General features: G+C 42.8%; 1 protein-coding gene across 3 annotated transcripts in view; it reads right to left on the bottom strand.

Annotated features, from left to right (window-relative positions):
• pleca (plectin a) overlaps positions 1 to 22,766 on the bottom strand; it is a 71,994-nt gene extending 49,228 nt beyond the window's left edge. For 2 of the 3 annotated variants that reach the window (XM_056297863.1, XM_056297864.1), the window contains exons 1-2: positions 12,649 to 13,252; positions 2,559 to 2,620 (exon numbers count right to left, since the gene is read on the bottom strand). In XM_056297863.1, coding sequence (XP_056153838.1) covers positions 2,559 to 2,620; positions 12,649 to 12,796 — 210 coding nt within the window. In that variant the 5' untranslated portion in view covers positions 12,797 to 13,252. Of the gene's footprint in view, positions 1 to 2,558; positions 2,621 to 12,648; positions 13,253 to 22,640 lie in introns of those variants that run through there. The other variant, XM_056297865.1, reaches the window with a different exon arrangement.
• Positions 22,767 to 23,279: the final 513 nt, after the last annotated feature.

Below are 23,279 nucleotides of genomic sequence, written 5' to 3'. Positions count from 1 at the left end.
AAAAGGGCCTTCTGTTAGTAAAATGTAAGTGTCCAATTTGCAGTTGTCTTCTCTTATCACTGATGCCTGGTAGATGACTCCTTCTGTCTGGCATTTTCCTTCAAGAGGGCACGATGTCTTAGTACGGCAGTTGCAGTTGGTGGTGTTTGTCTGCGTTGAGGGGTCTCATCCACCCTCTAGCTTAAAAAATATCCCAGTGAGCATAAATAAGAGACTCTCATGTTTATCATCTCGTGAAGCTATCTTTAATGAAGCAGCCCCCCCCCCTACCAAGAAGCCTTACAAAAAAGTGGATATAATTTCAGGCTTAAGTACAACCCACCATCAATAAGCAACAGGCAGCAAAAAAAAAAAACAAAACACAGCAGAAGGTGAAATATTGCCTGGTATAATCCTCCCTACAGCGACACCTTAACTCATCAGCTGATGAGTGTGCGACACATGAAACAAGCTTGTACTGCTATGTATTAATTTTTTTCCATATATCTATCTATCTATCTATCTATCTCTCTCTTTCTCTCTCTCTCTCTCTCTCTCTCTCTCTCTCTCTCTCTCTCTCTCTCTATATATATATATATATATATATATATATAGTGTCTTACCCTACTTCATTCAACAATGGGCTGCACCCATGTTATTGCCACAATAATTCTTTACGTTTTAAGATTATGTTCATAGATGCTTTAGAAAGAACCATATTGTATAGGGTGCCTGTGCTACCAGAGAAGGTAAATCATATGTGGCACCCTTCATATCAAAGCAAGTGGTTTGGTTGGCTACACGTCCATATCAAGATAACAACAGATACAGGCAACAATAGTAGGCTAAGCAGCTAGCAAGTATGATATTTTAAAGTGATCTTATCAATACCTTCATGTAGATAAAAAAATAATAAGAAATTGTATTAAACAGAAATAATTAAATTAGAGATAAGCAGCATGCAAAGCAAAGTGCATTCCCTAGAAATAACCATGTTGCACGGTGTCTATTTCTAACCTGATGGGCAGCGGATGTAACACATTCTAAAAAGAGAACTTGAGACTTGACTCAGACTCTAGCTCCAAGATTGAAACTAGACTTGGACTTACATAAAATGAATTGTGAAGATCTCTGGCTCGCACCCACTAAACAATATTAAAACACAAACTAACGAGTCTTTTGAGTAGTTTATTGACCAAGTTACTTTATACTTTTACTTGATTAGGTTTGTCAAATGGTAATTTTTGCCTTTACTTGAGCAATTTATTTGGGAGTAATTATAGTTTTACTTGAGTAAATATTTTCGGAACTCTACCCACCATTGCCCAACATACATGAGCCATGTTGTTGTCTCATTTTTTTAGATCACTCTTTGGAACAACCACAGTAACTCATTGCTGTCTGTTAGAAATCATGTGACCGCAAAGCTGGGTGTGTTTTTTTTTTCAGAAACGAAAGTTTCAGTCTTTTAGGCGATGAGTAAGTGGTAATGGAATACAAATCAAGACTGTCTAATAAGACTGCCTGTCCAAGTGTTGTGAATGACAGATGGAAACCATAATAATTTCATAATGACTATAGCGCCCCAAAAAGGTCAATGTAACGTGACGTAACATAACATATTGTAACGTGCATGGATTAGTAGACACGCTGGCCGCTGGCTGGCGAGTCTGACCCTTTAGACGAGCGGTTAGCGATGTCTCCTGCGATGCGGGCGATACGGGTTCGCTTCCCGGCCGCGGCAGTTCCTGTGGTTGCGTTGTGCCCCGAGTTCGCTACAATATTGTAATTTAACATAAAGTAACGTAGCATAACGCTGATTTAGTCATTTAGCTGACATTTGTGTCGAATGTCTTAAAACAACCCTATTGTACAGCCCAAAATGAGATTACAGGATGGTTTCCCGGGCCTAGATTAAGCGCAGTCCTGGACTAAAGTGAATTTTGTAAGGAGAATCTCCATTCAAAATTCAGTTTAATCCAGGACTAGGTTTAATCTATCCCTGGGAGAATGGTCTTATGTGACAAATCATAAATATTGCAAAAAAAGAAAAAAAAAGAAAAGAAAAAAGTTTGTAACACAGAAATATACAACTGTGTCTCTGATAAACGATATTCCTCTTCTGGCTCAATTAATTACCATTTCAGCCTGCTGCCGAGGCCTAAAAGTCAAAAACCCACCCTGACGGTCTGGATACCAGATGTGAAACCTGACCCATGCCCAACTCTCTAGCACACCAGTCCTAGCTGCTGGTTTTGAGAGCCAGCTAAAGCGAGACCAGGTGTTCGTGACTCATTTTTATACATGCATACAGTTAACACAAATAACATGTGCACATTTTATTGAGCTGAGAACTGTCTAGTATGGATAATATGTTGTCTTCAGCTATTATGTAAAAAGTCTCTTTTCCAAGACTTCACTACTTAATAGATCTGTGAGGATTCGTTGCTCTGTCTCTTTCCAGTTTTTTTTATTGCTGTCAAGGAGCATTCTTCCTTCCAATGTGACAAGTTACGTTTGATATAAAAGTCAGAATTAGTATTGTGTGGTAGTGAGGGTTGTTAAAGATATGACCTTACCTTCATCAAATGCTTGTTCACCCATTTTGTGAAGGTCTTCTTTTGTACCCGGTCCCTTTCATCTGCAGGAGACAAAGAGAACGATGGCTAAGGCTACGCTCAATTTCAACAAGTCTGTCAATACAAAAGTACATAAAACCCTGGTGTGCCCTCACAAGGGAACATGGTGACAGGGGGACTCTTACCCCCCGTTTTTCTGAAACATGTACAAATAAGTAACACACCCTAAAAAAAAAAAAAAAAAAAAAAAAAACAAAAACAAAAACAAAAACAAAAAACGGTACTAATATTGCCAGTTTTGCAAACAATTTGCTATCAGTGGACATTTAAATGAGCTTCATTGCAATTCCACATTAATTAGCCAGTTCGGATCCTGGAGACACTATCTAGGTAAGCTAGTGGACTGGATATATCTGGAAATATGACATTCCTATTGCAAAATAAGTGGGCAAGTGCAGCTCTTGCAAGGTTCATTCTGGTCTGTGGTTCCATTTCATCTTTTATTTCTTTCAGGAGAGAAATAATTGCCTATACCTACTCCTCACCTCATCCTCAGATGTCCCAAATAGAGTATTGCAAGCATGAAACACCCTCCCTCTCTCTCTCTCTCTCTCTCTCTCTCTCTCTCTCTCTCTCTCTCTCTCTCTCTCTCTCATTCATCCTCTCTTCATCTTTGCCCAAGATACAAGGCGAAACAATGCTTGTGTCCAACGCAAAGCACACTTTCACAAGGCATTAAATACTGTATGCAAGTTGGGGGTGAAACTAGTGGGGTTTCCTTTAGTAAATCAGATGCAGTGTGGCATTATTATTATTTTCATAACCCCCTCCTTCAGTTTTGTGCCTCCTAGCTGTCATGTGCGTGAAATGTTTGCACCCTTGCGTCCATCAGTTTGTATGTGCCAAATGATAATGCACCATGTTAGCAAATCAGATTTAGATCCAAAAAGACATGTTCGCTCCTGTTATACTTATCCAACTTTGTTTTTGATCTCACAGTTCGATGAACTCAACCTGGAAGTTCATCAACACAGGTGAACGTTGTGCAGTGTTTTTTCCAAAGACCTGACAAAAACATGGCAACTGCCAAAACAGCTTGTATCTCTCTCTCTCTCTTATATTCAGTACACTGGCAGAGTTGCATGGCATTTATCAAAGGCAGTGGTCTGTAAAATGATGTTATGAAGAGCTGCAAGAGTCTCTGTGTATATCGGGAGACTATGAAAGTATAGTTTAACTTTCAAAAATCCCAAGCGCCAATGTGAGCTGTACGTTACTCCTTCATTTCTTATGCAGGAGAACAGCAGCACTATCTGGATAAGCTGAGTTCAAAGCAGGTCTAATGTAACGGAACGGATTATCGGATGAGGACCTGAAGAAGGAACAAAGTAACCAAAGACGTCCCCCCTGGTGCCAACGCCCAATTCGGCGTGGCATTATGTCGATGAGTCATATACGCTCGTGACCGGCTCAGATCAAAAATCTAACAGAAAAGAGGAACTTAGTATGAGGTGGGGAAGCCCATCATTTCCTGTCTTAACAATGGAGAATCCGTTCATGAAATAATTGTGCAAACAATTGATGACAATGAGGAAAACAAAAAGAAGCAAACGGATAGCCTGCCATTAGGAATGATCCAACCATGCACCCCAACAACAACAAACAAACAAAAAAACAAACAAACAAACAAACAAACAAGGTCTGGAACTATACCTTAAAATAATCTCATTCCTAAGTGTAACACGCTAATATAATGCAACCCTGTCATACTTCCTGTATCAAACTGCCTTCTGCTCCTTCATGGCATCTCATACGTTCAGGAAGTGAACGACAGAAGACACCTGAGAGCAACATTACAAACCTCAAAGACCTTATGGTGTAAAAGATGACAATGGAAAGTAATCCTACTGATATCAAGTCTCCTTAAAAAAAGTTTTTTTTTGTCTTAAAGTTGAATGATTTCAACAAATTATATGAGCATTCCTTTGCTGACTATAATGACTGTGGTATGGATTTGGATATAGTTTTTTCTGTAATTGTTTTTCATATATCTTTGCTTTTTAAAGAAAAACACTTGCAATTACAAATAAGACATACTAATATGAAGACTGCCATGAAATATTTTTTCCCCCAATGTCTTTTAGGCCCGCAATGTTGCATTGCACTAGAGCCCATTGTTTTAGATGGCAATGTGAAGCCCTGCAGCGTCTAACAAAACAGAAATTACAGTTATAATTTTTGTGATTATGCTTGATTTTTTTAAAATCATTTTCTAACTCTGCTTTGCACTTCCTCTGTCTAAGGGATGGTGGACATCTCCACTGAGTGAAACTGATTTTACTCAAGTCAAGAAAACAAGAGCTTACAAATGTCATTCTATGTTTAGTCTGTCTCTCTCCTAAATACGGGTGGCACTGGAGCTAACCAATGCACATGGGCTCAGCCGTGACACATTAAGGGGTGTGGCTCATTTGATAACTGGGAGGTGGTAGACATGGAAGACCACAGACAACATCAGACTCTACAAGTTCTACAAATCTTCTTTCGATTTGTTACCCTGTTTCCCAGGGGTCGCCACAGTGGATTTGATAGTTTCCATTGGTACCCTGTGAGGGCACAGCACCGATGGCACTCTTGTCAATCTGCATAATGATTTGGCAAAATTTTACATTGGATGCCCTTCCTGACACAACCACTAACAGCAAAAATCATTCAGCAGCCAAAACAACAGCGGTAATTCCTACTACTTTAATGGACTCCAACTGTCAAATCGATAGCATCTTGCAGACACCGAGCAGAATCTGCCAACATTTAATGCGCTAATTCATTTACAGCTCACTGTATGTCTTCCACAACAGAGATTTAAACTGCAAGGCAAAAGATGTAAAAGCATACCAGTCAGCCAAGTAAAGCAAGAACTGTCACAAAACTATACCTTTCCTGCCATCCATGGCCTTGAGCATCCCCTGGTAGTAGGAGTCCTCTATGAAGACCTTGTCACTACCCATGCTGTCTGAGGAGTACTTTCTGAAGTTGTGCTGCATCGCCATTCTGCTGCTAGTGTGATGGCATTAAACCCAATACAAAAGCACTAACAGATCCCTGTTCAGTTTGAGAGGCAAACTTGCCTGCGTTATAGAGACTTCAACTTTTTTCCTAGAGCAAAAACGCTGCTTCACGGTAAGGGAGCGTGCAGTCAAGTGGGAGTGTTTGCGCTCCAAATTCAGTTCCCCCACCCTTTCTGTCCACTGACAAACTACGCTTCGTCTGTTTTTTTTTTTTTGCTTCTTTTTCACCAGCTCTTGCAAAATGCCTGCCTGCGGGCTACAATGACAGAACCTGTCATTCACCACAGAGTGGCGTGTGTGTGTGTGTGTGTGGGGAGAGCGAGAGCGAGCGAGAGAGAGAGAGAGAGAGAGAGAGAGAGAGAGAGAGAGAGAGAGAGAGAGAGAGAGAGAGAGAGAGAGAGAGAGAGAGAGAAAGGATTCTCCCCTTGGCCCTGCCCTGCCCGGTACACCCTCAAAACACCCCACCCATGTCTTCCCTAAAAAAAACAATTTTTGGGAAAGCATTTGTGGGTGTAATCAGCAGTTCATATATCCGTGTATATGCTATACATTATTTCACAGTTGGCTAATGAAAGTCGCTCTGAGGAACAGTGTTAAAATAACAACATAATAATGTGACCCTTTATTGGCCCCTGCAGGAAAACAGCTTTTCCTAGTCGCTCTTCCACAAAGACATAAGTCGGCAGGGTTGTAAACAGACGAATTGTCAGTTTGGAGAGATTCTACGTTTTGCTCAATGACACATCGGCAGGGTGGACACTGACTTAGAAAGGATCCTAAATCTGAGACGTCTGGCTGTACGGCAATTTCCTTGCTTGTAATTTTGCCCTGAGCATACGCATATATAAATCATTATCTACATATAATCTAAACGGTTTGACTAACTACTTCACAGAAGTCAAATCATATTCAAAAAGCCGATTCAAATATTATAATTTTTAAAATACAAAATAAATCTCCATGCCCTTGTCTTGGGAGTTAGTTTTACTGCATCCACCCATCATTGTCTGTTGGCCATAATTGAGCCCCACATGTGATACGCCACAAACTGCCACTGAATGAAAGGCCTGTTCCTTAGCAGACCAGAACTAGGCCAGTGGATACAGTGCAAGGCAGTGGAAATATGTCCTCAACAATTTCCCCACACAACCCAATCACACGCAAATCCAGAGTATGAACATCCTTCCTCCACTTGGTCACAATTACAGGGAACCCTCCATTCAGAGTTATTTTTCCTGAAGTGTGCGGGGGGGGGGGGGGGGGGGGGGGGATGCCGGGCAGCATCCAGTGGCAAAACGAATGGAAATGTTTTAAGATCTCTAACAAGAACATTGTGTGTGAGATAGGTGGTTTATTTGCAGCATTTGGTTTGGGTTTTTTTTCTGGTCAGATTTCAACTTGTTTAATTGGTTTTGAAGAGCATGGCCAATAAGCTGAGGGTAAAAAAAAAAAGACAGACAGACAGACAGACAGACTGATGAAAGAGGTAGTAATACTTGTGGCTCCAAAAAATACTTACTTAGGTAACCACATTGCTGCAGCGAATTAAACTGGTGACAAGGCAGCTGTTGTGTATGTCTGTGCACTGAGAGGGTAGTGTTGAATGCAAGACAAACCGAAGGGTTTTGTCTGCACGTCTGTCCACTACAATCAATGAGAGATTGACAGCTCGGCGTCCTTTTCCACACCGTAAACCTCCTCAGTCAACTGCTGCTCAAAACGATCAGGACAAGTAATAGCAGCTTGATGTCGATACGCAAAACAAAATACAGACATTTCTATCAGTAAACATGGTCGCATTTCTTGCTGAATCCAAGGTCACGGTCCGAGTCTTGGGCTTCTGTGCAACAGTCTAGCACCTGCACTCTGCACAGATGTGTCACATAGCATTCAAACGCCTGCAGCACCTTTAGCCCCTGGGAGCATCCATTTTCCACTTTAAAAGAAGATGTTGACATAGGGTCTTGGAAGGGAGAAGGATTCTTTGGATGCCTGCTCGGGGCGGTGGCTTGTTGGGACATGAGTAATGGGAGTTGCTGATAGCACACCTTTGCCAGAGAGCTCGCCCCTATCCTAAGTTGTCTGTCTATAGGGTGCAAACCATACCAATAACCCCAGGATATGATGTACTATATTTACCAGACACAGAAGATGTCAATGTTTTCAAAAATCCTAAAGAATCAATGAAAACAAAAAATGCCAGGTCAGTGTTTTTTTTTGTTTTTTTTGAGGGGGGGGGTTGCAACCATGCAAAATAATAAAGAAATAAATCAAATCTGAAGAGGGACTTCGTTGGGAGAGTTTCCAAAGGCTGACGGATCCTGTTATCCCCGAGCACTGCAAACTACAGTCATGCAGATTTACAAAATGTTTTCCTCTCCTGCAGCCAGACACCAAATACATCGTAGATCTAACTGCATTTTTATTGCATTTCTGTTCCACCCTTAAAATCAACATTTAAAATTCAAATACTGCTTTCTTTGTTAAGAAAGCCAGGCATTGGAGTAAAACCACTGCTGATTTACGACCCCACAAACCAGACACTGCTTTATCAGTGAGGTAAATCTGCTTATTTTCCATTTTATCATTTGTTTCTTTTACTATGTTTCTTATCCACTTAAGTAGAATGTGTTTCTCTTTTGCAGTATGTCCATATTGTCCACTGGAGCCTGATTGATTGCACTTATAGGAGATGGTGACTGTAACAAACTCTGATATTTAGGACAAAAGTTAGTACAGTGGCTTACGCAGTATTTTGAGGTATATGCAGGATGGAGGACCTCTACCATGCATCCTCAAAAAGTAATGCTATTATATATATATTTAGAATATATAATTAATAATGTTATAGAGTTTATTTGCTTTGAAATAAAAAAACAACAACAACAAACTCTGCTGTTTGGTTGTTTCGAGAATGACAAGTTAGTTGCAAAAGGCCAAAGTCTTATTTTCCACTGTAGTAGGCAGCGTTCATGAAGTCGTAAAAGGTGGTGCAAGTTTTATTATCACACTTTTGGCGTGAGGAGGAACATCTCAGTCTCACATTCCTGCACTGGGCGTACAGACGGGGGAGCCGTCTGCCAGTGATAATGGCTGCAGAGGAACTCATTGGTGCCAACCTGCCCTCCATTCAGGATTTATACATCTCCAGAGTCAGGAAACGGGCAGGCAACATCACTGCAGACCCATCACACCCTGGTCACAACCTGTTCCAACTCCTCCCCTCTGGTAGGCGCTATAGAACACTGTACATCAAAACAACCAGACACAGAATAGTTTCTTTCTGCAGGCCGTCACCCTGATGAACACCTAAAACAGCCATACAGTGTCAGAAATAATCCCCGTGCAATACACCTGCAACACTGAGCATCCACTATACCTAAAAACACTAATTTATATATATTACTATATAATAAATTATATATAATTATATATTATGTAGATTAAGCACAGTTTTAACATATCAATCAAAAATAAATCTGTGCATGCTGTATATTGTATACATGCATATTCCGTCATGTCCACCTACCTCATGTACTATATAAAGTCACCTGTTAACATATTTATTCCAACATCTTCACACTCTGCACCATTGCACTATTGTCTTCCTGTTATAATTTCATTTTTTTTTATAATCCATCCATCCATTATCCAAACCGCTTATCTGCTGTCGGGGTCGCGTGGATGCTGGAGCCTATCCCAGCAGTACTTTTTATATACATCTATATCTGTACTTAGTAAAATATTTACATTTACCTAGCTGTCTTTGTTTTAGCTGCATGTCTATTCTGTGTAAGTATATGGAGAGCAATGGAGGAACCGGAGACACATTCCCTGTATGTGTAGGCCTACACATACTTGGCCAAATAAAACTGATTCTGATAAGGCAACGCCCCAGCCCACCACCCTATCTCTATCTGTGCAAGCGACAACATGCGATGTCAGCTTTGTCGAGGGCAGGAATGTTAATAAACACGCGGGATAAGCTGGCTCAAAGGTCCTGATATGATTTAGGGGGTGGTTTGGTATGAATCTTGGATGTTTCAGGGACCCGACTTGGCCGAGGCGTGGAATGGAACCCTAAGGGCCTTATGGGGGCAGCTCCCAACTGGTTTGAGCATAGAAATACAAAGCTATATCCATCTGCAGTGGACTGTTACTGTTATTATTGTGGTATGTCTTTGTTCTCTTAGGTTCAGTTATACAAGGTATTTCCGGGCAATGCCAATAAACAGCACTTCAAGTAATGCAGAATGACTTGAGACACAACATGTAAGTTACACATATTTTTCATTTTGTTTCATTCATTTTGTGACTACGCAATCGTGATAGGGCAACTTTTGGGGGTAATGTTGCCCACTAGAATTGCTAATAATGTTGCCTTGTGTTTCAGCATGTATTGGGTCAGCACCCACTGCAGAAAAGACAGGTGACAAAAAAGAAAAAGACAAAAGAAATTCACTTGAGAATACACTACGATGAGAGTGTCAATGTGCTGTAGGAATATGTTTTCATAATGGATTACATTTCTAAAGCACTTTATCTAGACACCCGAAGTGCTTTACATTGAAGGGGGTAACTCACCTCAACCACCACTAATGTGTAGCACCCACCTGGGTGATGCACAGCAGCCATTTTGCACCAGAACGCTCACCACATATTAGTTTGAGGTGGAGAGGGAGGGATCACTGAGCCAATTACATGGGGAGATGATTAGGTGGCCAGATGGAGAGCCAGGTTGGGAATTTTGCCAGGATACCAGGGAACCTCCTACTCTTTTCGATAAGTGCCATGAGCTCTTTAATGACCACAGTGAGTCAGGACCTCAGTTTAATATCTCATCCGAAAGACGGCATCTCCTACAGCACAGTGTCCCCGTCACAACACTGGGATATTTTTGTTGTTTATTAGGACCAGAGGGAGGCAAGATTGAGATGGCTTAGACATGTGTGGAGGACAGATGCTAGGTATATTGGGAGAAGGATGCTGAATATGGAGCTGCCAGGCAAGAGAAAAAGAAGAAAGCCAAGGAGGAGGTTTATGGATGTGGTGAGAGAGAAAATGCAGGTGACTGGTGTGACAGAGGAAGATGCAGAAGACGTGGAAACAGATGATCTGCTGTGGTGACCCCAAACGGGAGCACCCGGAAGTAGTAGTAAATTAGGACCAGCGGGAAGACTGCCCCCTACTGGCCCACCAACACCACTTTCAACAGCAACTCATTTCCTAGGAGGTCTCCCATCCAAGTACTAGCCAAGCCCATACCTGCTTAGCTTCTGTCATTCAGCAGAGCCAGGGTACATGCTGGTATGGCTGCTTGAGAATGACGGGAGTGTCAAAGTGCTGTGGGAATATGTATTCAAACACCATACAAAATAGATTAGGCAAATATTGGGCTCACCATATCATTTATCAGTTATGAGTGATTAAACGGAGGGCGATGTGCTCCTCAGATGGGCTAGTTGAAAAGGCAGATAGTCTTGAGAAAATTAGGTTTGAACAAAATTGTTTGTCTCCCTCTCCTGTCAAATTGGTGTAGTACAGAAAACAGGGCCAGTTTAGCTTTGGAGATATCGCTTTGTTTTTAAAAGTCATCAAGCTCATCATTAAAGACTGTTACCATGTAACATATCAACTTGATCAGATCTCTGACTACTGTTTCAGAGTGTCTCAAGTCAGCTTTGACACAGGGTGTCCTGACTCATCCCTCCCCTGACTGTGGTAAAAGTGAAGGGGGAAAGTTGTTTCCAGGGCAACACACCAAAACACAAACCGGGAGCCCATCAGTGTAGGATATATATTTATATATATATTTATATATATACGGGTGGTTTTGGACCGTAGATGGGTTTACTAGGAAAAAGTGAGCTGCCCTGTTGTTAGTGGTGCCGAGTGATTCACTCGGCTTTTCTCACTCACTAGGGACTTGCAAAAAACAAAACAAAAACAAAACAAAACAAAAATCACGTCGTATGAATAACGAATATGTGTTGTGATGCTCCATCCAAATGTTTTTTAGATATTCTAAATATTGAATGTTTTTTCTCAATACTCAAATTTTTTTTTGGATAATGTGATAAATTCAGAACATGGTTCACTCTCATTTGCGGGGGGGGGGGGCAAGCAACAAATCACTGCATATCACACAAGCCTATATATAAAGCATGAGGATTAAGCAAAGGCCTGTATTAACTTTCAGCTTCAAACTGATGTTGCAAATAGTACAACTGTAAATCCAGGACCTTCCCTCTATGTACCTAGTCGTATGATCGCTAACTCCACCAGAAGATGCAAAAATCATTCAACAACTACACTTTAATGTAATTTTTCATCTAACTCTTTCATCCTACATACGTGTGTGTGTGTGTGTGTGTGTGTGTGTGTGTGTGTGTGTGTGTGTGTGTGTGTGTATATATATATATATAAAACCCACTGATTGTACTGTCTCATAAAGAGTTTATTTGAATCACTGGATTATTTTGCTCCTTATTTGTTGAGCACTTTTCCTACCATTGAGTGTTTCTTTTAACAAAGTTATATTTTATACACACACACACACACACACACATATATATATATATATATATTCCGCTCCTCATTAGTTGAGCACTCACAGCACCATTGACGGTTTCGGAAAAAAAACCGCTATATACACACACACACACTATTCCTATTAGTCTGGAGGCATGCTTGGTTATGGAAATAAAAGGGAAGCCCCACTACCAAAATTCAAAACACGTGCTACAGTTGGTTGAGAAAGTCAGAACCCCCCCCCTCATCTATAACTCCAACTATTTAATTATGCATGAGTATATACCTCACATTTATCAGCTTAAACAGAAAAAATTACAGATTGGGACTTTAACCTCATCAAACCCCACCACCTCCACCCCCAAGACACACGCACATGCACACACTCACACACACCCCAGCCCCTCCCTCACAGAACGCCTCCTTCCTGTCACAACAGAACCAGAAAGAGAGAGAGCGAGAGTCGGTGATCGGTCAGAGCCGCCGCTTACCTGCGCAACACATCCGACTGTACAAACGCGACCCCACCTGTCCGCAGCTCATCTCGTGGATGTAATCGGCTCGTTCGTGCGTTATGTCGCGGTGGAAGGAGGCGCACCGCAGGGACGCGGCGGGACGCTCTTTGACTTCAGCCATCATGCGCGGTCTACGCGTGGAGGCGCAGCGTGGACTTTGTTGAGGGAGCGCCCCCCCCCCACGCTACACACACACGCACGAGAGTACAACTGTTTTTCGGGGGAATAGCGTTCCTCGTCTCAGCTCTAGTCGGTACCCCCTCCCGCTCTCTTCTATCCGAGCGACATGAAGAGGGGAAAAAGGGGGTCGTATCAGATAACAGTCAAATTCAAATCTTCACTTTCCCAAGCCCAGCCCACACTTTAGCTTTGTTTAGTGAAGAGGAGAAACGAGGAGGAGGAGGAGGAGGAGGAGGGGGGGGGGACTGGTTCTCCGCTTTGTGCCGTGGGCTGAAGGCGAGCGCGCGGCGTTGGGTCAGTCATCAGCGGCGTGATGGTGAAGGAAGTCCTCGAAATAAACCGTCTGGGCGGCTTCACACTCTCACTGAGTAACGACACGACGCGTCTGTGGCAGCGTGAGAGTATCGTGTCTGTGTTAGGGTTCTTTCCCCCCTTCAGACATTACATAACGCACATACCACGGATGTTTTTTGAAAGGGAATGAAAAAAAAAGAAAAGAAAAGCGAAAGTTGAAACAGTTGTTGTGAAGACCCTTTTCATTTTGAATGCAATAACAGACCCACTGTGTGCATGTTTTTTTCCCCACATATCTCAACAATCTCACGCACACTTATAATAACAAAAACCATATTGTAGGTCGCACAATGCGCGACGTGCGCGTGGATCATAACTGATACACTGCGCGCGGAACAGCTGTGCGTCATGAATGACGTGAACAGAGGGGGTCTCTGTTTTCTCTTTCCGCGCCTCCCAAAATACTGCAGGACACGTGTTGGGAGTTCAACAGAATAAATTCCCGTCTTATGTTGGAAAATAAAAGACCAACATTTATTTGTCCCAAATGTAGGCCTACTTCAACGTGGTTAAAAAAACATTAGCAAACGTGTCGGTAATTTAAAAAATGTAAACGGTCTAATGGAAGTGTGAATCATGTCAGTGTTAATGTATCTCAGCGTTTCATCCTTGTTTTTCTTTGCCATAATTAAATTCCGCCATGTTGTTGACTAAGTAGTTATCGACCAGGTTGCGATTAACGTGGCCTAGCTTCCGTGAGAATAGCGTCAGGAACTTATACAACACGTTTCGTAGCGCTTCCCTCAACTTTAACTATCGGGTAAATCCAAAGGTATACATTCAAAAAGCATCAAAAAGCACATTTTAAAAGCTGTAGATGTGCTTCATCAGCACTGCGTGTAAGTAAAGTGGGGCGAAATCCGACCACGGCTAAGCTGCGCTACTTATTAGGGTTCAACTTTTATAGCGAACAACGGACTAGAATAACCGCGAGAGTTTCATATTACAAAATAAAAAGCATCCACCGCAAAAACACAAACGAGAGGACATCTAATGTAACTTGTGAAACTTTACATTATGATGTAGAGAATGTAAATCCAGAGACGGAGTCGCGCTTGTCCTGACAGGGCGTTCACACAACATGGCCGCTCTCGTCACACCCTTTGAAACGTGACGCTGTGCCGCCGCCCTGACAAAGGACCAAACTGGCACATGTCACATGCACACAGGGCCGCTGTAAGTTATTATGTGAAGCACCCGTATGTGTGTTTGTGTTCATCGCCACTCAAAAAAAAGAAGAAAAAAGAATAAGAATAATAAGAAAAAAAAGTTGGTGTTTATTTAAAAAAATGTTAATGAATCAAGTTGCTTAGGAGTTACTTCACACAGCTGGGTGGATAAGCTTGCTGTAACACTTAAGCAAATCCTACATTTCATCCCTTTGAGTGTGTGTGTGTGTGTGTGTGTGTGTGTGTGTGTGTGTGTGTGTGTGTGTGTGTGTGTGTGTGTGTGTGTTAAGGGCACATAAGGGCACATAAGGACATAATAGGCGTGCACTGTTCTCTATCTATTGTGTTCTTCAATCACATTTTTCCCTTTTTAAAGAGAGGGTGGGTAGTTTTTTTTCCACTCGTTTTTTTGACGTCCGCTGTGGCGTGAGACAGGAAAGTGAGTCACAGCAGCATATCAAGTGGCACCATTTGAGCCCATGTCCACACCAAGTACATGGCATGTGGTTGGGCAGCCAACAAGTCTTGCATAAATCCTTCATAAATCTACTATCAGGAACAGTTTCCTGAAGTGAATAGCTTACTCGCAGTCTTTTGGGTCGCTGAGGGGAATAATAAAACGTTGTTGGTGTAACTCCCAAGGCAAGAGAGCAGTAAAAGTGCACCAACTGGGAAGACGAGATAAGAAAAAACCACTCATAAATACAGGCGGTATTTCAGTGTAGGGGAAAGCATGCCACAGGGAGATCGAAATCAACTGAAAGGCATTTAAATCACACTGTAACTCATTATAGTCTATAATTTTTCTTCCATCTACTACGCCTATGAAAAACTGCCGAACATAGGTGGTCACCCATTGGTAATAGCTTGGTAATGTACACCCTCTGCAAATGACACTTTGGTTATGCATGCATATACAGCACACATACATAAAGAACTTGTTTTTTCCAACCATCCTAAAGATCAGCAGCAGACAAACTGAAGGCAGCCCCCTGAGTTTACTATGGCAGTATCCAGGGTACACAGGCGCCCACTGGCCACAGTGTTGAGTTTACTATCATCAACCGGCCCCTGTGTGTACCAGGGCCAGAGACATTCAGCATGCTTTTTTTAAACTTTGCTCTGGGCAAATCCCTTCTACCGGGATTTGTCCCTCCTTCCTACCTTCAACCCACCCATGACTGAATTAAGCCAAAGGCACCTTGCCGATCTAACAAACTACAGCCTTACTTACACAAGTGCTCTTGGCCAGCCTACATCATGTGACCCATGTACTGACGATCTTTTTAATTTGCACTAGGTCTATAATGTAAACAGCAACCAAACTATCAGACAGCCAATAATGTGTGTAGATCAATCTACAAACAGGCTCTGTGAGGACAGAACATTACCTTTGCCTGTGTTCAGGGCGTGAGCCTATCTAGTGTGCTGCCTGCCTGCCTGCCTGCCTGCTGCTGAAAGCATATCTCGTCACATGCAAATAAGCTGAATATTGACAGAGATAGCATTCAGCCAAGATTTGAAATGCGATGTTTGCCTGCCATTAACCAGTCAAATCTCACTCCCAGGCGGCCTTTATTTGTCCAGTAAGTCAGCTGTGTGCAGTACTCTGCAGCATATACAACTCCAACAACATGCTCCAGTATAAAGGGTAAATGGACTGCATTTTCTATAGTGTTTTTCTAGTCTACCAACAACTCAAAGCACTTTTTTATTTACAAAATATGCCTCACATTCATCCATTCACACACACATTCATACACTGATGAAGCCACTGAAAGTAGTGCTGCACAATTTGGTGAAAAAGTCATATTGTATACTGCAGTACACTTGTACAGTATATTGCACAAGTGGTCTTTAACAAAACAAAAGTTGATACTAATTTACGGTAAGGTCTTGACAACATATCTGTATATTTCAAAGGTGTGTCCAGACTCCGCCCCCAAAACAAACTGATGTTTTCAACTTGGCTGTTTTTGTTCTTGCACTTTTGTTGCTATTGCATTATATTTTAATTCTATTTCATACTATTTTATCATCACTAAAGCATCTTATGCATTAGATGTTTATATGTTGTTGTATTAAAAAGCCTATAACTGTGAAGAAAAATTGGCATAAAGTGTTAAGAGTTATCATTTATTCATTGCGTATTTCATTCTTTATGCCTGTTGTGACCTCCCCAAAGAGGAGTGGGGGAATCTGGTGCAAGGAGCTGTCATGAGATAAATCTTATGGGGAGCTTAATCACATCATAATAAATCATAAATCATATGGAGAGCTCTCAGAAAGGCTCAGAGTCTCTGCCCGTGTTTTGCTTAACTCACAGTGCCTTGTAATTCTACATGGCCCCTTAGCTGGAGATGACCAGATGTTTAACCAACCCATGATATTAGGGGTAGGAAATGTACATTTATTAGTTGGTTGAATTTGAACAATGAGTAGATGTTTCTTTGTCTTGGATGAGTATATAAGGAAGACAACGCCTTTGTTCAGTGAGAACAAAAGGAGATGTTCTCCGTATGGTGCAATGGGAGAATACAGGGACAGGCCCATGAGGTCTGCTTGTGTTTCTCCATATGGTACAACAATATGTCTTGTCTTGTCTCCCTATTGTATAATACTAATTGTCTTTTATCATCAACCATCATTGCTTTGTACAATTATTTATGGGTCCAGCGTTTTCAAAGGTAAATTTCCATGACAGGGCTCTCGCTTTTTTCTTCTTCTGACACTGGTCAGGTTTCTTTCTTCCTCTGACATATGCCCCTGAGTCCTCATACCATAACAAACCCAGGCAAGTCGATTTTTGCTGAAACCACCTATCATACGTGAGACCTCCTTGACTTCCTCCCTGAGGGACTGCACAGTCTATCACAGAGAACAAGGAGATAGATAAAGAAAGACCTGTCATCATCAGTCCAGGCAAAGTCATTGAGAACGAAATAGCAAACTCCAGTCGCCTCAGCCAGCAGATTGCCTGGCCTTGGTACAGAAAAACAACGGAAAAGCCGCAAAACTCAGAGCTCAAGATGACTTGCACTTCATCAGACACCAGTTACATGTTCCTACAATTAAAGTTACGCCTACTAGGTGTCACCTTCGTAAAGGAAGAGCAGCTGTGCTTAGACCGACTTCAGGCTATGTCACTGTTTTGTATTCTTCCATAGTCTTGAGTGGATTCCTCAAATAGGTTTACAGTGCCTATCTGCAGAACAAGCTGCAGAACAAGAATCACCGCAGAAATACGGTCTCTGAGATGAAAATAACCTTTTCTCTCTGCGAACCTGCAGAGACTTTCACTCAGGCATCCTGTAATTTGCATGCAGGTGTAGTTTGGGCAGTGGCCTGCAAAGGAATACTAGACAGCCTCCATCGTGACATGTTGTGTCAACAACACTACAACATATTCAAAGGCGTGTCTGATGTAAAAAGGTACAGATGCGTTGAGGGTAACCTTGTGGCTGTTGTGTGAGTGCAATAACCCTGTGATCGCCGTTCCCTCGCAGACCACATGGCTCTTTTGTGAAGAGTTTGTGTTTAACATTGTGTACGTTCCACAAAGGAGCCTGCCGAATGGGCTTATAAATAACACAAGGGTAACCACAACTGAAGTTGAGAAACTCAACCCAAGGGATTCCTGCATATCACCTAAACCAAGCAGCTCAGTTACAACCTCAATGGGCGCAAAAATACACACCTCCCCACATTGAAAGGAAATTAACATTCGCTATTCATACAAGTCACAATTTAGAAAAAAGAGGACTTGGTGGAAGTGCGTTGCTGAGACTAAAACGCACAAGTCGAAAGTCAGATCAAGCCGTTCACCCCAGCTCGACCAGAGCGCTCCAGCACCAGCGTCATCATATTACAACCAGCATTTACAGGGTTAACTCCACCATCTCCACACGGCAGGAAACCAAGACAGGGGGGAAGGGGGAGGGGCGGGGAGGGTGTGCGCGCCACAAAAACACAGAGTGCAGTGGAGAGCAGACACGCAGCGAGGACAACACGGCAACAAGTCTGTCTGTGTGGAAAAGCCGCTCAGACCTATCTCCCTTTCAGACCTGGAGGGGGGAAGGGGAAACACACACACACACACACACACACACACACACAGTGCCGTCATCAGTCCAGACGTAAGCCTCGCAGGCAGTTGTGCTTTCAGCTTTCTTACCTTGTCTCTTCCGTACTCTCCACTGCCAAACGACGATCAAAGTAACGACGTGGCCCACAACCACCAGGGCTGGGAACACATTTCCAGGGGGCCTTGTCGGCATCGGGCCTGGCTACTGAGTGGACAGGCACAGGACTCCAAAGACAGGTGGGAGGACTTGGGGGTGAAAGGTGAGGGGGAGTGGAGGAGGAGGGGGGGTGTCGTAGCTAGGGGTGTGGTGCCATCCTGGGCTTTTAAAAGCAGCAGCCAAGTTGCTTGTGTCTTTTACAAGAGAGAGAGCCGGAGGAAGTGGCACCCCTCCCTCTGTTTTTCTTCCCTGTGACTCACACCTCTGGCACGTCTCCTCTCTCTCTCTCTCTCTCTCTCTCGCTTTCTCCCTTCTTCGGCTTAATTTTCTCTCACAGTCCCCCTTTCTTTTCCATCTGCTGCTCCTTCTATTATCAACTGCAATTAGTTCTCTTATCTCCAGGTCTCTTGCATGAGCCTTCCAACCCTTAGCGAAGCTGAAAGGTAGTTTAGTCCTCTTCCATTACCGAAGTGACTCGACTGGTTTGCCCTTACAGGAAGGCTCGCTGCATTTCCCTGCAGCCCATTTACAGGAGTTAATAATACATGACGCCGTGTTTATGTGACGTGCACACATCCATGCACGTATTGGATCACCCTGACTTGAGCCGGTGTTGATAAAGGCAGGAGTGAGATACCGCTTGAGGTACCCTAAAAGTGCTCTATTCATTCACTCTGTAGGCTTTCCTCCCCCTAAAAGTTCCTTGCAGTCATTTTCCATCGTGGTTTATGAGTCATAGTTCATCCAAGTGCGGTCCCCTTTTCTCCTCAAATGTTTATACTGAAGCCATGCTTCCCATTTAATTTTCCCTCAGAAAACCCAACTCGATATCAGTTCATTCTCGTTATGTAACCTTGCTATGTTTCTCTAAATGCTAATTGCTTCCTTACGCTTGGACAGTATAAGCAGTTCCCGTAAGCTTTCCAGAAGTCTGTATAACCGCTTATTGCTTGACCACCAAACTGTTAAGACTAACCACTGAAAACCCTCCAAAGTTTCTGACTGTTTTTTAACCCTTTGTTTCTTTGTTTTGTTGAAAGACTCATTTCATTCTCTTCTTGACAGCCCCCCATTTAAAAAAAAATGATGAGAAGCCTGGTGGTAAAATGTCAATTGAAAGGAGACTAAGCTCTTCCAAAGAATTTCACTTTGAGCTCAAGGCAATAGATTTTTTTTTCACAAGTAGCCATAATTACAACCGCTGCTCTGTCCTTGTGCAATCCTGACATGCATCAGTAAATTCTCCTGTCAGTAAGTCATCTGGTTTGTGGGTTGACAGTTATGCACATTTTGTATTCATCATTACCTCTGTGCATGTGGATAGCATCTTGGTGCAGTCCTGAATATTCACTGTGTGCCCTTGACATTGCACGAGTCCTCTCTCACTAAACAAACTCTATCTCCTGACCTCCCTCAAGGTGCAAGCATATTCACACAAAACACCCTCACACCCGAGGGATCAAATGCACCCAACTGTGGGCGAAACAGAACGGACCTCCGTCTCTTGCCATTAGCTGAACATGGGGCAGTGATCTTAACAGAAGGCACAACAGAAACAGCGTCACTTAATCCCTAACGCCACACCGTAACCCAACGCTGAGGCCGGTGTCACAGTTGCACATCGATGGCAACGCAACACCACCACACGCCAACATGGCTCCATAAAAAAAGTGAAAATAGAGCTCACAGCAGAGAGCTCGAGTTGTCCGTGACACAGTTAATGTCATCTTATAAATAGAACAGAATGTAGAGCAGAAGATTTACATGGAGACTTCATATAAACAATGCCGACAACAGAACTCACACATAGTGAAGCCAGTGACAGCAGACCAGTCACAAACTACATCTGAGATGATAACTGAAGGATAACTTAAGATAAGAACACAAAGGGAGGGCAAAGGAAAAGACATGACCATGAGGTCAAAGCAAGCCAAATTTGTCTGAGGGCTTGACCCCATAAAGCCAGGTGGGGCCATCATATGATCGCCATTTGAAAATGTCAAAGGAATCCCACGAGGACCGCAAAATGGCCAAATGACAGAGAGTAAGGTGGACAGTGAATAGCGGGTAACAGGAATCAAACAAAAAGAAGGATGAAGTCGTCTGAAATAAAGTTATTTCCTCCACCCCCTTAAGGGAGGGGCCAGCTCACTTCTACTCTCTGATGGCACGAGTTTTCCTAATGACTTCCATACTGTGAAATGAGGTCCTGCAGTCTAACATGTACACTTCACTGTACTTACAGACTAATTACATATATGCAGTATATTAAAAGATAATTTTCAGCTCACTTAAAGTGCATTAGTTGATATCTACTATCTTCAGAATGACATAAACAACAACGACAGGAATCTCAGAAATGCCTGTAATCCATGGGTCCTCCACTTTAAAAAATACACACTAATAATGGTTGAAGCACTGGCCCCAGCTGGCACATACCACCCAAGACCCCAAAATTCACTTAGTTTCACCCCTGCAGGGCATCACTAAATGCAACGCAACAAAGGTTAACGGGAACCGCCCCTGCAAAAAAAAAAAAAAAAAAAAACAATTACAAAAATCAACTTACCATCTGGTTTTCGAACGCAACAGCAACAGCACAGATCCATCTTATCAACACTCAACACACTCCCGTCTTTTAGACAAAACTGCAAAACAGTCAAATCTGACCTCAGGACACTGTGCACTGATCAAAACCAGGGGGGCGTGCTGAAAAGGCATGAAGAGAGAAGGCCGGGGCCAAGGCTGGGAAATAAAAACTAGACAGCAGTGTGAGTTTGATTCAATTTGTGAGTCTTTCCGCAGTGGAAAAAGTGTCTCTGGGGCGGTGGTTTTCTGACAAACGCCACTGGAATGGGATAGATGTGCATGGGTGTATAAACACCAAGGGACACATTCAGTTTTCTTTACAGGATGGACACAAAGAGCGGAAAACATGATTTTACGGTTCCCCTACCGTAACAAAGGGTCTCTCTGTGGGAGCCAGAAAAAAAATTGGAGACGGTACAATTGTGCATTCGTATCCACAGGATAGGAAATTTCATTTCATACAACTCGATGATTAAAACAGTGCTTCTGAACCACGATTGAAATAGTTGAACTAAAACTGGCCTGGACACTTATGCCCACATGATAATAATAAAATGCAACATATTTGATTTTACAGGTTCATCTTACTTATTTAGTAAAAGTGTAAAGCACTCTGTGTATATATTTAATGCTTTTGACTCATCTTACTAAAGATCTCTGATCGTGTGCAGTGACAAATCCGCTGAGTACTACTACGATTACTATTGCCCCATATTGCTGTTTTTATCGTAGACTCAGAAATTTAGAATGAAAACTGAACTTGAAACGGTGCATCAATTCAAAGCAACGTCTTGGGATAATGCAGACACGCCCTCTCCACAGCTGTACAGTGTAGTGTATCGGAGCCGGCACAGGACTGGAGCTTCAACAGCGTGGCGATCAATCACCCATAATGCAGCTGTGACGGGGGAAAAGGGGAGCGGGGTGGAGGGGTGGGGGCGCAAAGCACCATTGGGGGAAACTAGTAGGTGGGTAGCAGCCAGTCAGGGGCCTTCCCCCCTGTCCACACCCCCTGGATTTACCAGCAGGGAATACGATCCCACGCACTAGCAGACAGTGTGGGTGGCATTCATCTCCAAGTCATCAATAGAAAGTCCTGAGTGATAACGTGCTTCAGTTTTCCTCTAAACAAGCAACATTTTGACAGTTTCAAGAAAACCCAGGACACATACGGCAGAAATAAAAAAGTTCAGCAAGGGAATCCTGATGAACTCGATGAAAAGCGTGCACTATAGGTAAAACGAAACCGGAAAACAACGAGTTTCCTCTTTATCTCTCAGACAATGCCCCTTGTGGATTTTTTTGATGAAATACCCAAACATACCGGCCCTCTCATCTTTGGTCCCATCCCAGACCAAGACACAGCATAAGGCATTTCCATGCTGACACCTCTTGGTAAGAATACAGAACTGTTCCAACAGTAAAAACCTCCTACCTTGACCCTGTTGAATCAAAGCTTCCATGATGTCTCTACCATAATTCAACTCCATCGTGGCCATGGTGTTCCCTTGATGACTTCTCCTAATCAATCTATTACTGGACAAACGTAACAAGGTACAATATGAGGCAATAAGTAGTAGCACGGGCTCCTCTGCTGGATGTGGTGCTGTTGTTACTCCATTGAGGTGTGGTCCTTCTAAATGTTGGAGTTTATACATTCACAGCAGGCAGGGCTGAAAACAGACAGAGCTGAAGGCCAGACTTTTAAGGTGGCAAATGCCACATGTGCTCATCTGGACTGTTTCTAAGCCTTCACCCTTCTCACAGAGGCATCCGGGCAGGAAAAGCTGAGTGTGGCTTAATTGGACTCACATTTCCCAGTCTCTGCTTAGTCATAAATCAGCCCTGAGAGTGGAAAGTTCTCAGGCGGGCTGCACATCAGGGAATGCCCGAATGAGTCAGTTCTTAATGTTTACCATAGGGGCTACAAAAAATAAACTGTACACACAAAACAATTTTAAGCCAACTTAAACGTTCACAAATGCAAAGTTACTCTCATGCAGGGAGGGAAATATGGCAACCCTCTGCAGCACACACCCACTATGAAGTCAACCTACTGTATGTTCCCCTATGA

Source organism: Lampris incognitus, chromosome 18 (genome assembly GCF_029633865.1).
Source record: "Lampris incognitus isolate fLamInc1 chromosome 18, fLamInc1.hap2, whole genome shotgun sequence".
Taxonomy (NCBI): Eukaryota; Metazoa; Chordata; class Actinopteri; order Lampriformes; family Lampridae; genus Lampris; species Lampris incognitus.
This window is presented reverse-complemented; position numbering and strand designations above follow the sequence as displayed.